Source organism: Bactrocera dorsalis, chromosome 1 (genome assembly GCF_023373825.1).
Source record: "Bactrocera dorsalis isolate Fly_Bdor chromosome 1, ASM2337382v1, whole genome shotgun sequence".
Taxonomy (NCBI): Eukaryota; Metazoa; Arthropoda; class Insecta; order Diptera; family Tephritidae; genus Bactrocera; species Bactrocera dorsalis.
This window is the reverse complement of record NC_064303.1, coordinates 52,816,893-52,841,525: the sequence shown is the minus strand read 5'-3', so window position 1 is coordinate 52,841,525 and position 24,633 is coordinate 52,816,893. Positions and strand designations below refer to the sequence as shown.

The 24,633-nt window shown below is 35.3% G+C and overlaps 2 protein-coding genes across 2 annotated transcripts in view; one reads left to right on the top strand and one right to left on the bottom strand.

Moving 5' to 3' along the window:
- The window catches only part of LOC125777744 (uncharacterized), a 380,915-nt gene that overhangs the window by 147,950 nt on the left and 208,332 nt on the right, over nucleotides 1-24,633 (bottom strand). The gene's annotated exons all lie outside the window — the stretch shown is intronic.
- LOC125775362 (uncharacterized) lies at nucleotides 7,651-10,176 on the top strand. The gene is made up of 5 exons (XM_049445875.1): nucleotides 7,651-7,784; nucleotides 7,841-8,240; nucleotides 8,298-8,400; nucleotides 8,467-9,005; nucleotides 9,998-10,176. The coding sequence occupies exons 1-5, from the start codon at nucleotides 7,758-7,760 to the stop codon at nucleotides 10,174-10,176; spliced, it is 1,248 nt and encodes a 415-aa protein (XP_049301832.1). The 5' UTR covers nucleotides 7,651-7,757.

The following is a 24,633-nucleotide window of genomic DNA, read 5'->3' as shown; positions in this document are numbered from 1 at the left end:
TGACTCCGACACTAATGTAATGCAATGCAAAGAGAAATCTATTTTCTGAAATGCGCCTAAATTCATTTTTGTCGGCTTTACAGGAACCTATGGGATCTACGATTAGAGCAATGAGACCAGAATCATTGTCGATTGACCTTGACTACTGCATCAGAGAACAGAATATTCATTATATTAGGTCCAATTAGAATAAACTCAAATATCCTCAATGGAGACCAAATTACCAATATAATCCATATCCTAAATATCCACAAAATTTTGTAAATAATGCACCAAGACAAGAAAATTATTACCAACCTAAAAGATATTCTAATTTTTCAACCAGACCTTACTATGTTAATAACAATAATTTTGTGCCAAATTCAAACAATCAGAATTGTAATTTGTTACCTCAAAATTCCCAAGTACACCGCGAGAATTTTTCAAATTTTGAAACCAGCAAACGCTTCGATAATTTTTCTAGACAAACAAATTGGAGGCAATCACAGCCTCAACCAGAAATGGATACCGGTAGTGGATTTTCAAAATTTGAAAAGGGCATAAACAAATTTAAAACTAGCCCAAGCACTCAATTTAGTAGGATAATAAATAGGAATGAGATGAATAATATTAACGAATTTAGAAGTCTTCGAAATGAAAGCTCTATCCCAAATAATTACAAATAATATTACAATACCTCTTAAAATGAAACCAAATTTTTCCTCTGATAAATTCACAATAGAGGCAAATTCGAAAAAAATCGTAAAACTGCCAGTTGATTCTAAGGAGGGAGATATTATGATAAATACAATAACTTTGGACAACGGCTTATTTATTTCTCCAGGCATATACTTTGCGAAAGACTGGTTTAGTACAATAGAATTAGTTAATCCCACGGGGAATGACCAAACAATTTTCCTAGAGCAACCCCTGAAAACAAGTTCGTATGATTCAGAAAACTTCGTCGAACTTAACAACTTTAATACTCGTTTGCATTGCAAATCAAACAGTGAAAGAATTGCAAATTTATCAGACTTACTCCAAATGGAACATCTGAATGGCGAAGAAAAGCATAAACTATGTACTAAATATAGTGATATCTTTTATAGAGAGGACGAAAAGTTGACGTTTGCAAATGAAATAAAACACAGAATTAGGTCTTACAGATATCCTTTCGTTCACAAAGAGGAAGTTCGAAGACAGATATCAGAGACGTTGGAGCCGAGCCCATGAAGCTCACCAGTATGGATTGTTCAAAAAAAGGGGGACGCATCGGGGAAGACGAAATGGAGACTGGTCATTGACTACAGAAAGTTGAACGAGAAACCCGTCTCGGTCAGCCACATATCTGAGATCTTGGATAAACTGGGCAAATGCCTTTACTTTTCGACTTCGGACTTAGCAAGTGGCTTTCATCAAATTGAAATGGATCCACGGGACATATCAACAGCCTTTACTGTGGAAGGGGGTCACTACGAATACGTAAGAATGCCTTTTGGCTTAAAAAACGCACCCTCAACTTTCCAGAGGGTTATGGATAATGTCCTAAATGATTTGGTTGGAAAAATCTGTCTAGCGTATTTAGATGACATTATTATATTTTCGACGTCCCTCCAGGAACATATTGAGAATCTAGAAAAAGTCTTTTTAAAGTTAAGATGTTATAATTTTAAGGTCCAGATGGACAAATCAGAGTTTATGCGAAAATAAATTGCTTTTTTAGGAGACGTAGTTACGACGGAAGGCATAAAACCGGATCCGACAAAAATAGAAGCTATCCAGAAATTTCCAATACCACGAACTAATCGTGAAATAAAATCGTTCATAGGCCTACTTAGTTATTATAGGAAGTTTATCCCGAACCTGGCAAGACTTTCAAAACCAATGACAGAATGCTTAAAAAAGGGCAGAAGCATAACATTAAACGCCAGATACCTAGAACCTTGCGAAACATGCAAGAACATTTTAATGAACGATCCAATACTGCAATACCCTAATTTCACAAAGCCATTTTTACTCACAACAGACGCAAGTAAAATTGCGCTTTCTCAATGTCACATATGTAGGTAGTGACAAACCTATTTGCTACGCAAGTAGGACTCTTTCTGAGAGTGAGATTAACTATTCCACTATTGAGAAAGGGCTTTTAGCCATAGTGTGGGCAACCAAATATTTCCGCCCATATTAATAATTACTGACCACAGACTACTTTCATGGCTAATAAGTCTCAAGGAGCCCAATTCGAAATTGGTGAGATGGCGCCTGAAGTTGGAAGAGTATGACTACGAGATCGTATACAAAAAAGGAAAATTGAACAGTAACGCAGATGCATTGAGCAGGATAAAATTAGACCATGATAAAACTGCTGATATAAATTTGTGTGATTCGGAAGAACTGTCTACAATACATTCATGTAAGGAAAATGTGAATGATGGCATACCAATTTCAGAAAAACCTTTAAATGAATTGAACTTGCAACTTTTATTAGAAATATCTGACAAAAAACGCAGTATGACTGCTGAAACCATCTTTAGAAATAAACAACGTAGAACTATAAGAGAAAAAGAATTTTCTCAAGACACAATAGTTCAGATTTTCAAAAAATTTATACCCTCAGGTAAACTAACTGCCACCTTCTCCGATGAACCAATTTTCAGAACTATTCAACTGATATACTCAAACTACTTTTCAAATGGAAAACAATTTCGTATCGTCCGATGCACTAAAATCCTATCAGATGTAACTGACAATGATAAACATGTTGAACTAATTCATACCTGTCACGAAAATAGGAACCATAGAGGAATTACCGAAGTTTATGAATACTTAAAGAGACAATATTATTTTCCCCTTATGCAATCTATAATAAATAAAACTTTAAATAATTGTGAAATTTGCAATACACTGAAATACGATAGACACCCACCACAATTAGAATTCCAAGTTACAGAAACACCAAACGAACCTATTCAAATTTTGCACATTGACATATATACTATAAATAGTAAATGTATTTGGACCATCCTCGATAAATTTTCTAAATATGCGACAGGCTATACATTACCATCAAGAACAAGCGTTTGTGTGCTCACAGCTTTAAAAACATTTATGAACCTTGCGGGAATACCTAAAAAAATTGTTTGTGATCAGGGTACCGAATTTTTATTTATTTATTTTATTTATAATAATTCATATAACAAAAAGAGTTTTATTATATAAATACATAAACGCAGCACTGGCTACGAGGCCTTCAGCCGTCTTGTAATTATAACTAGGTAAAAAGTTCTATTTGCTAAGGGTTAGTAAAGGTGTAAGTTGCTTAAATATGTTTTAACAAATCGTTGGTTTTTAAGAATCTATAAACAATCATAACGTTTTTTTCTGAAGGTTCACTTAGTAGTTTTATGAGATCAATGTTGCCAGAGTTGTGGGCTGTTGGGTGAAGCATCGGACAGAGTGTGAGTAAGTGTTTGATAGAAGCGGTGTCATCGCAAAGGGGGCAAATGGATGGGCTTTTACCCGATAGTAAGTGGGCGTGTGTTATGATAGTGTGTCCAATCCTTAATTGAGTATATGTCTTCATTGCGCTAGTTGGAACTGTTGACGAGTAGATTATTCGATTTCTGGCTGGGTTAATGTCCGCGTAGTGATGTTTAAATGTTTTCCATTCGCTTGCGTTTTTTTGATGCCTTTTGTGCTTAATAAGGTTAGAAATGTCTTGCTTGGATGAGGCATAGTATGTTAAGGCAGGAGTCCTGGCTACATTTTTCGCAGCGAGGTCTGCAAAATGGTTGCCTGAAATACCAGCATGGCCAGGGATCCACATTACTTGGATTTTCTGAGGGGCACCAATGACCGCGTCCCTGATAACTTCTATTATGGGATTGCGATTGGAAGGAGACGTTATTGCAGACATACACGATTTGCTGTCTGTACAGATGAGGAACTTTCCTTTAATAATTCCGGTAAATACAGAGCTCGTTGAGGGGAGAAGCCAATTGCAAATAATTTTTCCTGTGGCAGTGACAACTGCTAACGAAGTGGAATCGATGGACTTGAAGCCATCCGTAAACAATAACTTCCAGCCATTATTTGTATAATTAGATTCCAGTTCCGCAAATGTTTGTTGAAAGACTTCGTTTGGTGTGTTTTGCTTGGACAAAAATATAAGCTTATTCTGTAAGATTTTATCATTGATCAGACAGGGAGGATGTCGTGTGGTGAATTTGCATGTTGCGTTACGTAAAATATTATTTTCTGCAGCGAAACTTAAGCATCTCGAAATAGCCGATTGTATTCTTGGAATTTTTGTTTTTTTCGTGGCATGGGTGATAGTTGTATTTAGTAATGGGTTGATGTTCTCAGCCGTTTTCGCAAGAATTGGGAGCGAAGAATCTATAATTTTATTTTGAATAGTTGGTAAACCAGATTCAGCCATTATCGTTTTTAATAACGAGGTTGGAAAGGCCCGGAGACTTCGCCGTATTGCGCAATGGTACGGTGCATTTAAAAGGTTGATACTGCTTTTGGAGCAGTTGCCATAGATGGGGAGCCCATAATCTATTTTTGAAGTTAGCAAAGCTCTGACAACATTGACTAGTGTGTTCGGAAGAATAAATGAATGCTTAGACGAGAGATATTTAACAATATTTAATCGTGTCATTAACGAGTTTCTGACATATTTACAGTGAGCATTAAAGTTATACTTAGAGACAAAAATTAATCCTAGTATTTTCAGCTGTGTTTTACATTCGATGTTAGTTTGGTTGTGGGTAAGTGAAATATCGTTGCAATTTTGCTTCCAACATACATGAAGGATATGTGTTTTGTCTAAAGAAAGTGAAGCACCAAACTCCAGTGACCAAGTCTCAATTCTGGCGAGTATATTAGTAAATAAGGATTGAGCTAAATTAACGTCAGAGACTTTTGTGCAGATTAGAACATCGTCAGCATAGATCTGGTGCTCAACTCCTTTGTAATTTTTTATCATCCTACTAATATCATCGAAAGCAATGATAAAAAGGAAGGCTGAAAGAGGTGAACCTTGCGGCGTACCATTAGAAAGCGGGAGTGTTGAAGAAAGAAAACCATTTACGTTGTCTTTGAGTTTTCTGTTTGTGAGAAAGTTGGTAATAAAACGTATCATATTCTGGCCTATTTTCCATTTTCTAAGTTGTCGAATAATAATATGGGCTCCAATTTTGTCGAAAGCTCTGTGAAAGTCCAGAGATAGTACGGACACGTGGTTTTTGCTGGACAAAGCGTTAGTAATGAAGTACTCTAGTTGGATTAAAGCATCTAACGTGCCTTGACCTTTTTTGTAGGCGACTTGATTCGGTGATATGAACTTGTTTCGCTGAGCATACCACATCAAGCGGTTTGCCATGATCTTTTCCAAAATTTTGCCCATACATGGAAGGAGGGAAATCGGCCTATAGTTAGCAAGTTCATCGGAGAATTTGTGTGGTTTAAGTATTGGTATAACACACGACGTTTTTCAAAATTGGGGGTAGACACCAGTATTGAAAATTTTGTTATAAAGCTTTACCAATCGGAGCTTGAGACTTTTCGGCATATGTCTGATAATTGGATAAGAAATTTTATCTTGCCCCGGGGACTTACCCTTAACGGTAGATGCAACGAACTCGAATTCCGACAGTGAAATGCTGGTTTCTATTTGTCTAGCAGAAAAAGAAAGAGGGGAGACAGAGTAGGAAGTGTCGGACAGTGTGGTGGTTTTAGAGGTTTGAAACTGTGTGCTGAATGAAATATCTGAGCTTCTTTCAGAATAGTGGTTTGCAAATAACTCGGAAATTTCGGATGGATTGGTTACCAAACCTGCTGGCCCCTTTACGCATTGAATGGTTAGATTTCTAGGCACTCCAGAGAGTTTTTTTAAAGCGTTCTATATTAACTTAGGACTAGACGAAGGATTTATTTTGCTTGTGAAATCCTGAAAACATTTACGCTTGGCCTGTTTCGCGGAACGACGGAAAAGAGCATTGGCTTTCCTGAAAGATATTAAGTTGACTAGTGATCGAGCCCGTTTGTATTCATACCAAGCTGTCTGTTTTTTTGCCCGCAATTCAGCGATTTCTTTATTCCACCAAGGAACACTCTTTGAACTTGCTGTTGGCTTTGTATGAGGAATGCTAACATTCGCTGCTGAACGAATAATTATACCCTGAACAGGGTATATTAACTTTGTCACGATGTTTGTAACACCCAGAAGGAAGCATCGGAGACCCTATAATGTATATATATAAATGATCAGTATGTTGAGCTGAGTCGATTTAGCCATGTCCGTCTGTCTGTCCGTCCGTCCGTCCGTCCGTCCGTCTGTCTGTATATATACGAACTAGTCCCTCAGTTTTTAAGATATCCTTTTGAAATTTTGCAAACGTCATTTTCTCTTCAAGAAGCTGCTCATTTGTCGGAACTGCCGATATCGGAGCACTATAACATATAGCTGCCATACAAACTGAACGATCGGAATCAAGTTCTTGTATGGAAAACTTTCACATTTGACGAGATATATTCACGAAATTTGGTATAGATTATTTTTAAGCCAACAATGTAATCTCCGAAGAAACTGTTCAGATCGGATTGCTATAGCATATAGCTTTCATACAAACTGAACACATAGTTACTAACAGAAATGCACCTGTGAAGGGTATTTAGCTTCGGTGCAACCGAAGCAACTTGGTTAGGGTTGTCAGATATTGGGGTATTATTGCCATTTATCTCGCAATGTGTCTGAAACTTCTCCCAATCAGCGTAATCAGTTTTGAATACCTTATTTATTTTGTGGTTTTTAGTTGTTGAACCTAGGTGCAATTTTAGTACAATGGGGAAGTGATCGCTTCCATGCGGGTGATCGAGTATACTCCATTCGCATTCTGTGACAAGTGTGTCGGTGTGTACATGGGAAAAAGTGGAGTGAGTGGAAAAGTGTGTCGCGGATCCGTTATTCAAACATATTAAGTTAGAGGAAAGTAAAGCATCTTCAATGCATTTGCCTCTTGTTGGCTATTGGAGAGCCCCATAGTTGACTCCATGCATTAAAATCACCAGCGAAAATTAAAGGAGTAGAAGCTTGGTTGATTAATTGCAGGATGTCTGTACTGGTTAAATTTTTCGTCTGGTGCAATATAGGTGCAGATAATGGTGATTTTTTTTAACTAAGATAATTTCGATCGACATAGCCAGCAAGTTGGATTGAATGGCATTAATTTTGTGTGGAATATCTCTTCTAATGAGAATCGCAATGCCTCTTTTACTTGTGCTAATATGTGGAAGATTGTGAATCATGCCAATGTACTGCGTAGGAGTAAAAGCCGACAAGTTGAAATAGATGTGAGTTTCATTTAAGAGTATTACTATGTTCGGACCGACATTGAAAACATTTTGAAAACAAATTTGTATGTTGTGGAACGTAAATCGTTCGGACCGACCAATTTGTGTTTTCGCTGAGTTTTCACTGACAGTTCACAAATTTATTTATTTGTTTACATTTGAGCAAAGAGAATGGTAAGTTTTGAAATCATTAATATTTGCTTATAATTATTACTAAAGATCGTGTTTTTTAGAATTCTGAGAAAAAGATGTTAATTGCGAAAGCATTGGCTTTGAGAAGCCAAATAAATATCCTGCTCATCGACAGTTCTTCAAGAGAACTATTGGAATGTCTTACTACTCAGCACCGTGCCTTGGAAAAAAAGATAGCTGAGTTAAAGAAACAACATGTAATCGTATTAGATTTAATAAAGGACCTTGGGATGCCGATTAATTCATGTTGGACAAAAGTGTGTATATGTTCCTACTGATGTAAAAGTTTTCAACTATATATTATTAATTCCAGCAACGTAAGAATCAGTTTTGGGAACACGATTGCCAACGAAACGGATCTGCTTTTTTTAAAGAGAACTTTCGCATGGACCGGAGTTCCTTTGATAAATTATGTGACATCCTCCGCCCGTTACAAAAAAAGGATACAAATTACCGAAAAGCTATTCCCATCGAAAAAAGAGTGGCAATAACATTATTCGCTTTAGGGTCATCTGCAGAGTATCGTAGTATCGCCAACATGTTCGGTGTAGGAAAATCAACGGTTTGTGAAATTTTACTGGAATTTTGCCCCGAAATCTGGAGATTATTGCAGCCATCCTGTTTTAAAATGCTGCCTCTGAACAGAGAAAATATAACCGAATTGGTGACTGGTTTCGAGGTAATTGGATTCCCACAATGCTTAGGAGCAATTGGTAATTATTGGCTATAAAATCTTAAATTTGCGCTAATGTTCTAATAATTGTTTACAGACGGATGCCATATTGAGATTCATCCATCATCTGACGAAGCTGTGGATTATTATAATTATAAAGGATGGTATTCCACCGTTTTAATGGCATTAGTTGATGCTAAGTAAAGTCTAAAAACTCAATATACATATACATAAGTACATAAGTAATGTTTAAAATGTATTTTCAGATACCGGTTTACTTACATAAACGTAGGAAGTCCCGGGCGATGTAATGACTCTCAAATTTATGAGACGTCATCACTTAAAAAAGAAATGGATAGTTGTCCTTTACTAAGCGAAATGTCGAGAGAAATTTCAGGCGTAAATGTGCCAGTATTCATTATTGGGGATTCGGCTTTTCGATTTAGCAAACAACTAATAAAACCGTATCCATTTAGCGTAAATCAAAATAATGGTGAGAAGGTATTCAACTACTCTCTTTCGAAAACACGTAGAGTTGTCGAAAATGCTTTTGGACACCTCAAGGCCCGCTTTCGACGCATCGGAAAAGGAATTGACAACTCTGTACGGAATGCCAACTCCATAATAAAAGCATGTTGCGTTCTTCACAATTTTTTAAATGATAACAACGACACGCTAAACGCTAAATGGTTACGCGCTTTGGAAGAGTTGGAGACTAGACGCCAGAGTCCGTGTGATATTTCATATGCATCTGACGACCCAATTAATGGAGAAATGATTCGGACAGCACTTTGTAGATATTTCGGTAAGTACATGTGCATATTGTATCACAATATCCACATTTTACACAATTATTCGTCATTTATCTACATATTTATATGTCTATATTGGAATTTTAAATTATATAGATTTATAAAAATTAATTTTTAAAACAATACTTTTTTTATTTATTTAAATACTTAAAGTTTAATTTACAATTAAGATATACATATATACAACTTAAATGTAAGTATAGAAAAAAAAATAGATGAAAACAGCCTATTTCATTTGAAATTAGTTAATTTCATTCAATGAATTGCCTGATAAAAGGGTTACCTTGATAGGGTAAATAATGCAATTAGTATTCCATTCATTATATTTAATAGAATTAAACTATTTCTAAAAGTATCAAAAAATTTTGTGCAACATACACCAAAATATATTTATTATTTATTACAAATAGCATTAATAATAAATAACCGCATTTATTAAGTTAAATCATAATATTAATTTCAATAAAAAAAGATATAAGATTTAATTTTTAATAATTCAGCAAAAATTATATTTTTTTTTATTTTAATAACAAGAACCAACCAAAATAAAAGATAAAGTTGTACACACAAAACAAAATTCAATTTTATTTTTCAAATATAAAATTATACATATCCATCTTAAACATATATTATTAAATAGATTATAAAGTTGTACACACAAATCAAAATTCAATTTTATTTTTCAAACATAAAATTATACATATCTATCTTAAACATATATTATTAAATAGATTATACTTATTCATTAATTTTATTATTTATTTAGAAATTCAAGCAAGCGCTCATTTGTTTCTTTCTAATCTTTTATGTACTGTTCTATCATTTCTGTTTTTTTATTATCGTTTTCAACCATTTTTTTCGTCAAGTCCATAATTTCTTTGCTGGTTTCACTGAATTCTTGACTTGCTTTCTCAAGCTGGTTTTCGATTTGATCAAATTTTTTTTAAAATTATTGTCTGAAAATGATTTCTTCTTTTATTCGTAGTATCACTTGGCTCTGGAGACGGTAATGGTTGCGAAGAAGTATCGCTTGACGACATCGACATCGCTGAGGGTGATGGCAGGCAAACTGGTGAGGACAATGGAGATGCAGCAACAAATGTCGAACACGCAGCCGTTTTCACCGAAATTTGGAGTGGTTCCGAGTTAGTAGAACCTTTTTAAAAATGTATATATATATGTAAATATAAATAAAATATTGAATTACAAAACAAATGTTTCTTACTTTGAAAACTTTCCTCCACTAAGCTCTCTGCGTTGTAGCTGACGTACGGCAACAGTACGGATCTCATTTTATCGTACAGCGGCCACTGCGAGGGAGAACCGCCAGTTGATCCGACTGCTGTCTTCTCTTTCCTGTAAAACATGATATATATATAAAAATTATATTTTTCCTTAATTTTATTTAATTACATACCTATATCTCTGCGAAAGATTGTGCATTTTCGACTTTATTTCACTCGCCGTGAAATGCACACCTTGTTGCTGCAACTCCATTGCCATTTCCTCTACTATGTGGCTGTTCTTCCTTGAACCGCGAAAAGCACTTACTTTGCTCTGCCACAATTCAATTAGTACGGCTTCTGCCCTATCACTCCAACAACTTCTTTTTTTATATTTTTGTTTTTCCATTTTTCAAATTAATAACAAGTGACAGCAGCTCTATTTTTATTTGGAATGAAAACTAATATCAAGTGACAATTTAGGGCCGGCAAAATATGTCTTCCAAAAAAATCGATTAAGTTTTCAATCAGTTTTCAGCGAAAACCTTGTTTTCGTTTGACAGTTTTTACATGGACGAAAACACAAGTTTTCGTGCGAAAACCACTTTTTCCCACGAAAACATGTTTTCGCTGTCGGTCCGAACATAGCATATAATAGCTGGGGTATGATCTTGTATTAATAATTGAAGCTTATTGTAATTTTTAGTGTAGCCGTTTAAATTCCATTGCAATATTGGAATCATAAGATCTATGTAGAAAAAAAATAAAAAGGGAAACAGAAGAGAGCTAGAATTTCAACTCGTATGAGCAGTCAGTTGAAGCTGAGTGTCACCAATTGAGTACTAAATAGTTCAAAAGAGAGTAAAAGCTAAGCGTATTTATTCAGAGTCAATTTCCATGTGTTCAGTATGTTCAGTAGAGTATTGATTATTGTTGGAAATGCTTGTTGTTGGAAAGAGATTTTCGTGATTAGGTGGATTAGATTGCACAGTAGTGTTGGTAGTAGTATTTTTGAAGTCAGTATATTTTTAAAAAGCGAGTTTAAGGAGTTGTTTAAGTTAGAAAGGAAAGAGGCTGTTGTTGGACTGAAAAGTTTGGGATTTAAGAAAGAGTCTTGTTGGGTACAGTTGTCGCTGATATTTTTAGCTGAATGTGAGACGTTGTTGTAGTCTGAATTGATCGATGTAGGCTTGTTGATGGAAATATGCTTATTGTTGGCGTTTGATGAGTGATTTTTGCTAGTTAAAGATTTTAATGATGAGTTGGGTGCAGAGGTGACCTCTGCGTTTTGTTTCGATGTACTAGGCAAGTCATTGTCGGCGGTTCTATGAGTATTTTTAGATTTTGTGGAATTGTTGATGGCTGAAATTTTTGTTGGTGTGGTGGTTACAGAGGACACCTCTTTTATAGGTTGAAGCACATGTGCAAAGCTAGCAGTGAGGGAAGGGAAGGAAGTATTTTCTCTATTCTTTTTGAGGGCTTCGTGCATACTGCACTTTTCTAGTGTCTTTATTTTTAAAATTTCTTTGGTTTGCATATACTTTGGACACGTATAGTCAGAAGAGCGATGCTCGCCTGAACAATTCGCACACATAACTCGAATGCAGTCATTATCGTGTGGAGAAGGAAAATTGCAAATTTCGCATGTTGAGGAACCTTTACAATGTTTTTGCGTATGACCCAATTTCTGGCATGACCTGCAGCGCATTGGATTAGGCACGTACGGTCGCCCAGAGGTCATCCTCCATGCGATGTTTATTTTGTTTGGAAGGGAATAACTGTTGAATGATATTAGCATAACACCAGTAGGCTTTATAACACCTTCAACTTTGCGAGTGAACTTATAAACGGCGGAAACTTCGTAAGAACTCAGTCCTTCTATTATTTCGCTTTCAGGCACATCGTTTAAAAACGGTGCATAAATGGTGCCTTTGTTACAATTAAGATGTTGATGATAGCTAGCGCTAACAGCGCCAATGTTGAAAAGACATTTCGTTTTTATAAACTTTTCTGCTACTTGCTTATTTTTCACTAGCAGTAATAGGCTGCCGTCGCGTAATTCACTAATTTTTTTGTTTATATCTTTGCTCACGGTAAGTAAGGCATTGTAAACACGAAAACAAGAAACCTTCGAAAGGGGTGATACGATTTTTTACGTTTTGGTTGGGGACCTTGGGCCAGCGCACCAAACCTGTTGTCCCCGAACTGGAAGCCCAACGGAGGCATAGTGGAAAAATTATAATACACTTATATAAGTATTGGATTATATTTCTCACTTAAAATAAGTATTAATCGCGTTACTTAAGTAAGCAGACCGGGGTGCAAAAAAAAAGAAACACCAAAAGAGCGCTATATGATTAGCTGTAAACTCAGAGAAAGACGCTAACTCAACTGCTCAGTACGAGGTTTAGTCGGTGACTGGTACCGAATTTACATCTAACATTTTTAAAGATTTTTGTAGACTATATGAAATTATACTTCACTTCACATTATTTCAACAATCTAGTAGCACTGAAATATACAGAATTATAATGACAACCAGAAAATCCAAGAAAATGGAATTAGATCACGAAGAGATGTTAGATGAGACGTTTATAACTTACAATAATACAATCCATTCATCTACAAAATTTACATCATATGAGTTATTCTTTGGAAGACCGTATAACTTCTCAAGAGACATAAAATACGACAAAAAACACGTATTTTTAGTTAAGTTAAATGAATTTAAAGAAAAACTATACCCAATTGTTAAAGAAATAGTTATGAAAGCTAAATTAAACAAGTAAGGAAGGGCTAAGTTCGGGTGTCACCGAACATTTTATACTCTCGCATGATAAAGTGATAATCGAGATTTCATTATCCGTCATTTACATATTTTTTTTTATTTTGGTTCCTAATGTATATATTATACAGAGAAGGCATCAGATGGAATTCAAAATAGCGTTATATTGGAAGAAGGCGTGGTTGTGAACCGATTTCCCCCATATTTCGTATATGTCATCAGGGTGTTAAGAAAATATTATATACCGAATTTCATTGAAATCGGTAGAGTAGTTCCTGAGATATGGTTTTTGGTCCATAAGTGGGCGACGCCACGCCCATTTTCAATTTTTAAAAAAAGCCTGGGTACAGCTTCTTTCTGCCATTTCTTCCGTAAAATTTAATGTTTCTGACGTTTTTTGTTAGTCGGTTAACGCGCTTTTAGTGATTTTCAACATAACCTTTGTATGGGAGGTGGGCGTGGTTATTATCCGATTTCTTCCATTTTTGAACTGTATATGGATATGCCTGAAGGAAACGACTCTATAGAGTTTGATTGACATAGCTATAGTAGTTTCCGAGATATGTACAAAAACCTTAGTAGGGGGCGGGGCCACGCCCACTTTTCCAAAAAAATTATTTCCAAATATGCTCCTCCCTAATGCGATCCTTTGTGCCAAATTTCACTTTAATATCTTTATTTATGGCTTAGTTATGACACTTTATAGGTTTTCGGTTTCCGCCATTTTGTGGGCGTGGCAGTGGGCCGATTTTGCCCATCTTCGAACTTAACCTTCTTATGGAGCCAAGAAATACGTGTACCAAGTTTCATCATGATATCTCAATTTTTACTGAAGTTACAGCTTGCACGGACGGACGGACAGACGGACGGACGGACAGACAGACATCCGGATTTCAACTCTACTCGTCACCCTGATCACTTTGGTATATATAACCCCATATCTGACTCTTTTAGTTTTAGGACTTATAAACAACCGTTATGTGAACAAAACTATAATACTCTCTTTAGCAACTTTGTTGCGAGAGTATAAAAATATTAGGCGTCTTAATAAATCTAGGAAACTTCCAGATTGTAAGAACAAAGAAGAGGATATATATAAAAAAAGAATGTAGGATTAACAAATAACTGCACGATTCTCAAAACATAAAGTATTAAAAGATAATGACGTTACTTTACAAACTACTAAAGACAAAAAATTACACAAATCAAAAATTAAACTGAGACCACGAAAGTAATAAACAATTATTTACCTTTAGGATAGCCTTTGCTTATGGACAAGTCTTGGAAATACAAAATTTTGACAAAGACCAGAATATGATAGCCCTGAAGATTAAACACGCGAGAACGATTGAAAGTTATTTCAATTTCATTGATATAATAGACTTGGACAATTATAATTCACAAACTTCAAAATTAATTACTATCGTAGACAAATTTGAAAAAATAGCCTTCTAAAAGATGCTGCTAAAATTTGTAAGCTGAAACAAAAGGAGGACTATTCAACGGCTTAGGCTCTGTAATAAAATATATAACTGGGAACATGGACGCAAATGACGCTATGACTATAAATAAACAAATACAAGAACTCCAGGACACAACATTAAATTCAAAAATAATAGAGGAAAATCAAAAAAGTTTGAATATGCAAATGACACAGAGGTTTAAAAATTTGACAGAGCATATAAATAACAATCAGGAAAGCATTACACAATTTTTAGAAAAACTCTCAGCAAAAACAACTAATCATATTATAAAAGAAGACAATGCGCTATTAGAAATCCAATACATGAATCAGCTTGATTATAATATACATACATAGATTTATTATTGAACCATATCTCTGACATAATAGAAGCTGTAATGCTTGCAAAGCTTGGTATAGTATCAAAGCTTATTCTTCATCCAGATGAATTGGATGAAATAAGACACCATTTTAAGTCCCAGAATATTGACTTAGTTTCGGACTGACACCTTTACGAACTTCTGGAACTCCAAGCATATTATAATAATAGCAACCTAATCTTTAATATAAAACTGCCAAATTTGGCTAAAAGTACGAATTCGCTTTTCCATCTCATTCCTCTTCCTATGAATAATACGAAAGTAATTAAAACAAAACCATACGTAAGTTACAATAACCACGAGCTCCAGTAGTTAACAGAGATTTGCCCAAAAATTGAGAACGTGTATTACTGCAAGAGGTCAAATGACTTCAGAAGCACCAATAATTCAACTTGTATGGTAAAACACCAATATGTCCTGTGAACGATGTGAGGCCCACATCGAATATATTCCAACCGGAAGATAATTATATAATGGTTATCAACGTAAAGGGACAACCGATAACCTCTGATTGTGGGCAAAACTTCACAATTGAAGGAACCTCACTTTTCCACTACACGAATTGTTCCGTCACGATAGCGGGAACAACATATAAAGACAACCCTTTAGTCTATTGGGACACAATCTCCGTAGCACCACCAAATCTAGAGAAAGTGCAAATAACAACAATAACAGAGACTTTAAGTCTAGAGAAGATCAAAGATTACAGTTTCATCAACAAAATTGATATTATGAGATTAAGAAAGGATGCAATTCAAAGAAGGAACATAATAACGATAACAACATTGATACTCATCACCTTAACTATCACTAGTGTAACTCTGTTATGGAAAAACCCCAGAATTCGGTATTATCCTAAGCCCACTGAGGGGGGAGGAGTTATATCGTCACATCAACCTCCACCAAAACCCAGAAGACACCAATAAAATAATAACAACAAATCATTAAATTTATTTTCTTATTTAAAACATTGCAACAATTGTAATTAATACTTACTTCCTCTTTACCAACTTTGTACAATTATTATTGTTTTAATTTTTACTCTATTTTTCTTAACTCATCAAATTTCTTTTACTTGTTTGACTTCATGTAAAATTGGTTTAGAAATAGAAATCCTTATTCGTGTAACCTTCAAAGAGATAAGGTGTTTTTATTTAACGGAAGAACGTTGAGTAACATAACTCGTACCTCTGCTCTAACGAACGCTGCATTTTCTGCTTATAACTGACTAGCCGCTCGTTTGTTAGCTAGGAATGCCCTCTATCGAATCCAGTCGTTATGCGTAATTAGTCCTATTACTTTCGGGACATGCCGTTTATCGCTTCGCTTCTCGCGCGGATTCTAACATCCACTTTCAAAAACAGTGAGTGATTGTAATTGAATATGAACTGTATTTAATACGAATAAAGTTCAAATTGACTCTACATTTTATTTAAAAAACTTTGTTTACTGTAGAAAGAAAATAACTGTTTTTAGGGTAATTTCTCGGTAATTTTTCGAATTTTTCTAACCTTTAAAACCTTCCCTAGACCTCTTCGAACATTTCAAGACCATGACAAGATAAATCCGTTCAGCCGTTCTCGAGTTTTAAAGTCCGTATCCAGCTCTTAAGTAATTGCTCAAGAAAAAAATACATTATTCCTTCAAGTAATTTTGACAGCTAGTTACGCATTGCAAATGATCCACATTAGAAGAGCAAGAGAGAATAAACAAAGAAAATAAACTTTGTGTGTGATATGTATGTATGTTGTATGTACTTATCTAGTAGCATAAATATTTTCATTGCAATTTAAGGAATGTTGTTGATGATTGATAAGTTTTATGCAACATTTCAAAATGAACTATACTTCATAATAATGATTTTAACGAATTTAGGATGAATTTAAGAATTACTTTGAATTTCTTTCAAGTAACAATTGTTCATTAATTGTTTGTTCACAAAATCTTGGCAATCCTGGTTAAGCATTTTATTGAAAAAATGTATTAAAAATTAGTACTAGATTACTTTAAAGCTGCATACTAGCACAATAAAATTTAACGCAGGAAATTTTCTTGACCATTTTTTAAGCGATTTTTTATATGAAGTTTTTACATTTCTTGAGTGCTGGATCCTAAGCTTAAAGTGAGACTAACGAACGGCAATTCATTTATATATACATATATAGATAACCTTTAGCAATGGCAACTCTCCTGTCATTGGAAATGAGAGAGCAGCTCACCTACCCGACTTTGACAGTTGCCGAATCGGGTATTGATTTGCCATTAAAAAATAACCTTCATAATCTTTATATCAAATTATTTTCCTTACCCTTTTATCTTAAACATTATTTTATATTCCACTTTACCCGCCTTTGGATTGTGTTAGATTATAAGCTTTTCATTGCAACGACAAAACTTCAGTTCAAATTCGGCAGAATTCCAATACAGATCGTTGATTATAACTTAACTGGCGTAGTAGGCATTTTCAGACCATGCGAAATAAAATCGCGTCGGGCAATGTAAGTGCAGAAAAAAAATTAACAGTGAAAAAGTTTAAATATAAAAATAAAATTAATTAAAACAAGTAAAAATATATAGAATTTGATTAAAACAGTGAAAAAAAAATAATACGATAAAAACTTAAATTGAAACAGTGGAAAATTATTAAAAATGAAATGTTAATTAATACAGTGGAAAAGGGCTAAATTAAATCAGTACAACAACCTTCTCCACCTGGTCCTTCCAACGGAGTGGATATCTTCCTCTTCCCCTGCTTTCCCAGACGGGCTGGAGTGCTTTCGTCCATTCGGACAACATGGCCTAGCCAGCGAAGCCGCGGTCTTTTAATTCGCTGAACTATGTCAATGTCGTCATACATCTCATACGTTCCATCGAATGCGATATTCGCCATGGCCAACGCGGAAAGGACCATAAATCTTACGCAGAACTTTTCTCTCGAAAACTCGCATGTCATCGTCCAAGTCTCTGCACCATATAGCAGGACGGGCATTATGAGTGACTTATAGAGTTTGGTTTTTGTTTGTCGAGAGAGGACTTTACTTCTCAATTGCCTACTCAGTCCGAGGTAGCACCTGTTGGCAAGAGTTGGTTTTCTAGGCTGACATTGTTGGTGGTGCTTACACTGGTTCCCAAATATACGAAAGTATCTACAACTTCAAAGTTATGACTGTCGACAGTGACGTGTGAGCCAAGTCGCGAGGTCGACGACTGTTTGTTTGATGACAGGAGATATTTCGTCTTACCCTCGATCACTGCCAGACCCATTTGCTTTGCTTTCTTGTCAAATTTGGAGAAAGCAGAACTAACGGCGCGGTTGTTAAAGCCAACGATATCAATGTCATGCCAGCAGCTGTACACTCTTATTAAAGATTGTACTGCTCGATTAAGTTCTGCAGCTCGAACTATTTTCTCCAGCAGCGGATTGAAGAAGTCGCACCAAAAGGAGTCGCCTTGCCTGAAACCTAGTTTGGTATCGAGTGGCTCGGAGAGGTCCTTTCCGATCCTGATGGAGCTTTTGGTGTTGCTCAATGTAAGTTTAGTTACGTTTATCAGTTCTTCGCCGCCGTGTTTGAATAGCTCGGCCGGCAATCCATCGGCCCCCGTTGCTTTGTTGTTCTTCGGACGGGTAATTGCTATTCGAACTTATTCATGGTCGGGCAATGGAACGTCTGCTCCATCGTCATCGATTGTGGAATCGGGTTCGCCTTCTCCTGGCGTTGCACGTCAGGCTATATGTAAAAGAACTGTGTTGCCTGTTCGAAATTGTCATAGAAATGAAAACTGATCTGTCACAATGCTTAAAACTTGTATGTATGTCATATATTATATTCCATAAGCAATATGGAGTCTCCAGAGGCAATACGTGCAACAATACAGTTAGTATACCTTAAACTTTTTCCCGTAGATATAAAACTATAATACTCTCTTTAGCAACTTTGTTGCGAGAGTATAAAAATATTAGGCGTCTTAATAAATCTAGGAAACTTCCAGATTGTAAGAACAAAGAAGAGGATATATATAAAAAAAGAATGTAGGATTAACAAATAACTGCACGATTCTCAAAACATAAAGTATTAAAAGATAATGACGTTACTTTACAAACTACTAAAGACAAAAAATTACACAAATCAAAAATTAAACTGAGACCACGAAAGTAATAAACAATTATTTACCTTTAGGATAGCCTTTGCTTATGGACAAGTCTTGGAAATACAAAATTTTGACAAAGACCAGAATATGATAGCCCTGAAGATTAAACACGCGAGAACGATTGAAAGTTATTTCAATTTCATTGATATAATAGACTTGGACAATTATAATTCACAAACTTCAAAATTAATTACTATCGTAGACAAATTTGAAAAAATAGCCTTCTAAAAGATGCTGCTAAAATTTGTAAGCTGAAACAAAAGGAGGACTATTCAACGGCTTAGGCTCTGTAATAAAATATATAACTGGGAACATGGACGCAAATGACGCTATGACTATAAATAAACAAATACAAGAACTCCAGGACACAACATTAAATTCAAAAATAATAGAGGAAAATCAAAAAAGTTTGAATATGCAAATGACACAGAGGTTTAAAAATTTGACAGAGCATATAAATAACAATCAGGAAAGCATTACACAATTTTTAGAAAAACTCTCAGCAAAAACAACTAATCATATTATAAAAGAAGACAATGCGCTATTAGAAATCCAATACATGAATCAGCTTGATTATAATATACATACATAGATTTATTATTGAACCATATCTCTGACATAATAGAAGCTGTAATGCTTGCAAAGCTTGGTATAGTATCAAAGCTTATTCTTCATCCAGATGAATTGGATGAAATAAGACACCATTTTAAGTCCCAGAATATTGACTTAGTTTCGGACTGACACCTTTACGAACTTCTGGAACTCCAAGCATATTATAATAATAGCAACCTAATCTTTAATATAAAACTGCCAAATTTGGCTAAAAGTACGAATTCGCTTTTCCATCTCATTCCTCTTCCTATGAATAATACGAAAGTAATTAAAACAAAACCATACGTAAGTTACAATAACCACGAGCTCCAGTAGTTAACAGAGATTTGCCCAAAAATTGAGAACGTGTATTACTGCAAGAGGTCAAATGACTTCAGAAGCACCAATAATTCAACTTGTATGGTAAAACACCAATATGTCCTGTGAACGATGTGAGGCCCACATCGAATATATTCCAACCGGAAGATAATTATATAATGGTTATCAACGTAAAGGGACAACCGATAACCTCTGATTGTGGGCAAAACTTCACAATTGAAGGAACCTCACTTTTCCACTACACGAATTGTTCCGTCACGATAGCGGGAACAACATATAAAGACAACCCTTTAGTCTATTGGGACACAATCTCCGTAGCACCACCAAATCTAGAGAAAGTGCAAATAACAACAATAACAGAGACTTTAAGTCTAGAGAAGATCAAAGATTACAGTTTCATCAACAAAATTGATATTATGAGATTAAGAAAGGATGCAATTCAAAGAAGGAACATAATAACGATAACAACATTGATACTCATCACCTTAACTATCACTAGTGTAACTCTGTTATGGAAAAACCCCAGAATTCGGTATTATCCTAAGCCCACTGAGGGGGGAGGAGTTATATCGTCACATCAACCTCCACCAAAACCCAGAAGACACCAATAAAATAATAACAACAAATCATTAAATTTATTTTCTTATTTAAAACATTGCAACAATTGTAATTAATACTTACTTCCTCTTTACCAACTTTGTACAATTATTATTGTTTTAATTTTTACTCTATTTTTCTTAACTCATCAAATTTCTTTTACTTGTTTGACTTCATGTAAAATTGGTTTAGAAATAGAAATCCTTATTCGTGTAACCTTCAAAGAGATAAGGTGTTTTTATTTAACGGAAGAACGTTGAGTAACATAACTCGTACCTCTGCTCTAACGAACGCTGCATTTTCTGCTTATAACTGACTAGCCGCTCGTTTGTTAGCTAGGAATGCCCTCTATCGAATCCAGTCGTTATGCGTAATTAGTCCTATTACTTTCGGGACATGCCGTTTATCGCTTCGCTTCTCGCGCGGATTCTAACATCCACTTTCAAAAACAGTGAGTGATTGTAATTGAATATGAACTGTATTTAATACGAATAAAGTTCAAATTGACTCTACATTTTATTTAAAAAACTTTGTTTACTGTAGAAAGAAAATAACTGTTTTTAGGGTAATTTCTCGGTAATTATTCGAATTTTTCTAACCTTTAAAACCTTCCCTAGACCTCTTCGAACATTTCAAGACCATGACAAGATAAATCCGTTCAGCCGTTCTCGAGTTTTAAAGTCCGTATCCAGCTCTTAAGTAATTGCTCAAGAAAAAAATACATTATTCCTTCAAGTAATTTTGACAGCTAGTTACGCATTGCAAATGATCCACATTAGAAGAGCAAGAGAGAATAAACAAAGAAAATAAACTTTGTGTGTGATATGTATGTATGTTGTATGTACTTATCTAGTAGCATAAATATTTTCATTGCAATTTAAGGAATGTTGTTGATGATTGATAAGTTTTATGCAACATTTCAAAATGAACTATACTTCATAATAATGATTTTAACGAATTTAGGATGAATTTAAGAATTACTTTGAATTTCTTTCAAGTAACAATTGTTCATTAATTGTTTGTTCACAAAATCTTTGCAATCCTGGTTAAGCATTTTATTGAAAAAATGTATTAAAAATTAGTACTAGATTACTTTAAAGCTGCATACTAGCACAATAAAATTTAACGCAGGAAATTTTCTTGACCATTTTTTAAGCGATTTTTTATATGAAGTTTTTACATTTCTTGAGTGCTGGATCCTAAGCTTAAAGTGAGACTAACGAACGGCAATTCATTTATATATACATATATAGATAACCTTTAGCAATGGCAACTCTCCTGTCATTGGAAATGAGAGAGCAGCTCACCTACCCGACTTTGACAGTTGCCGAATCGGGTATTGATTTGCCATTAAAAAATAACCTTCATAATCTTTATATCAAATTATTTTCCTTACCCTTTTATCTTAAACATTATTTTATATTCCACTTTACCCGCCTTTGGATTGTGTTAGATTATAAGCTTTTCATTGCAACGACAAAACTTCAGTTCAAATTCGGCAGAATTCCAATACAGATCGTTGATTATAACTTAACTGGCGTAGTAGGCATTTTCAGACCATGCGAAATAAAATCGCGTCGGGCAATGTAAGTGCAGAAAAAAAATTAACAGTGAAAAAGTTTAAATATAAAAATAAAATTAATTAAAACAAGTAAAAATATATAGAATTTGATTAAAACAGTGAAAAAAAAATAATACGATAAAAACTTAAATTGAAACAGTGGAAAATTATTAAAAATGAAATGTTAATTAATACAGTGGAAAAGGGCTAAATTAAATCAGTACAACAACCTTCTCCACCTGGTCCTTCCAACGGAGTGGATATCTTCCTCTTCCCCTGCTTTCCCAGACGGGCTGGAGTGCTTTCGTCCATTCGGACAACATGGCCTAGCCAGCGAAGCCGCGGTCTTTTAATTCGCTGAACTATGTCAATGTCGTCATACATCTCATACGTTCCATCGAATGCGATATTCGCCATGGCCAACGCGGAAAGGACCATAAATCTTACGCAGAACTTTTCTCTCGAAAACTCGCATGTCATCGTCCAAGTCTCTGCACCATATAGCAGGACGGGCATTATGAGTGACTTATAGAGTTTGGTTTTTGTTTGTCGAGAGAGGACTTTACTTCTCAATTGCCTACTCAGTCCGAGGTAGCACCTGTTGGCAAGAGTTGGTTTTCTAGGCTGACATTGTTGGTGGTGCTTACACTGGTTCCCAAATATACGAAAGTATCTACAACTTCAAAGTTATGACTGTCGACAGTGACGTGTGAGCCAAGTCGCGAGGTCGACGACTGTTTGTTTGATGACAGGAGATATTTCGTCTTACCCTCGATCACTGCCAGACCCATTTGCTTTGCTTTCTTGTCAAATTTGGAGAAAGCAGAACTAACGGCGCGGTTGTTAAAGCCAACGATATCAATGTCATGCCAGCAGCTGTACACTCTTATTAAAGATTGTACTGCTCGATTAAGTTCTGCAGCTCGAACTATTTTCTCCAGCAGCGGATTGAAGAAGTCGCACCAAAAGGAGTCGCCTTGCCTGAAACCTAGTTTGGTATCGAGTGGCTCGGAGAGGTCCTTTCCGATCCTGATGGAGCTTTTGGTGTTGCTCAACGTAAGTTTACAATAGGCTCGATAGAACCTTACAGGCGATGTTGAGGAGGCTTATCCCACGGTAGTTGGCGCAGATTTGTGGATTTGGCAGAGCACACTTAAATTCCAATCCATGGGCATGCTTTCATTCGACCATATTTTGCAAAGAAGCTGATGCATGCTCCTTATCAGTTCTTCGCCGCCGTGTTTGAATAGCTCGGCCGGCAATCCATCGGCCCCCGTTGCTTTGTTGTTCTTCGGACGGGTAATTGCTATTCGAACTTATTCATGGTCGGGCAATGGAACGTCTGCTCCATCGTCATCGATTGTGGAATCGGGTTCGCCTTCTCCTGGCGTTGCACGTCAGGCTATATGTAAAAGAACTGTGTTGCCTGTTCGAAATTGTCATAGAAATGAAAACTGATCTGTCACAATGCTTAAAACTTGTATGTATGTCATATATTATATTCCATAAGCAATATGGAGTCTCCAGAGGCAATACGTGCAACAATACAGTTAGTATACCTTAAACTTTTTCCCGTAGATATACCCCGTAAAATAGGAGAGACGAATGCACAATTGCAATTGAAGCAGAAAGAAACGAAAAAGGGCAAATTCTTAGGAAAATTTTGATTTTGAAGAGGTAAGTTCTTTCTTCAATCATTTTATATTTTATAAATAATTTTGGGTACATTTGAGAATAGCATCCTCTGATTTCGGGGTTAAAATGGGTATGTACGTTTAGTGGATATTTGCATTTAAAGGTCAAAAATTTTATTATTTGAAATCCGTGTTTCTCCGATTTATAATGAATTTTACACTTATATATTTTACTTTTATATCCACTAACACTTCACTAAATTGCTTCTATACATTTATTTTACATTAAATATGGCAAAAATAAAATTTATTAATTTTTTTCTATTCACACAATAACGAAAAAATTGCATCCTGACTAATAATCAGTGTTACCTTGCGTAGATATTTTACAAAAGAACGAAAAAAAATAAAGAAAGCAAATAATACCACGATTACAGTCTATACGAGTAAATGTCACATTATTAGTTTTTTGTATAGAATTCCTTTCTGCATTAGCGGCCTTCGGCCGCGCTCCAAAAAATTACCCTTATCGGACCAACACCTGGGCGTCTTCAGTTCTTTTGTGTTGGCGGCTTTCGACCGCACTTCAAAAAATCTTGGTCGACTAACACCTGGGCGTCTTCAGTTCTTTCGCGTTGGCGGCCTTCGGACACACTTCAAAAAAATAACCCGGCCCGATCTAACACCGGGATTTATCAAGATAATGAAAATTCTGAAAGATTTGATATTACTCATCACACGAATATTAATTTTTTATTACGGAATAATCTTTCTCTTTTACTTATTTTTATTCGATTTCAAAATATGGTAACACAAAGTTTTTGATTGTTTGCAACCATTTTATTATTTTATGATCCGTTTAGGATTTCAACTAAAGTTAAATATGGAATTAAAGTTATA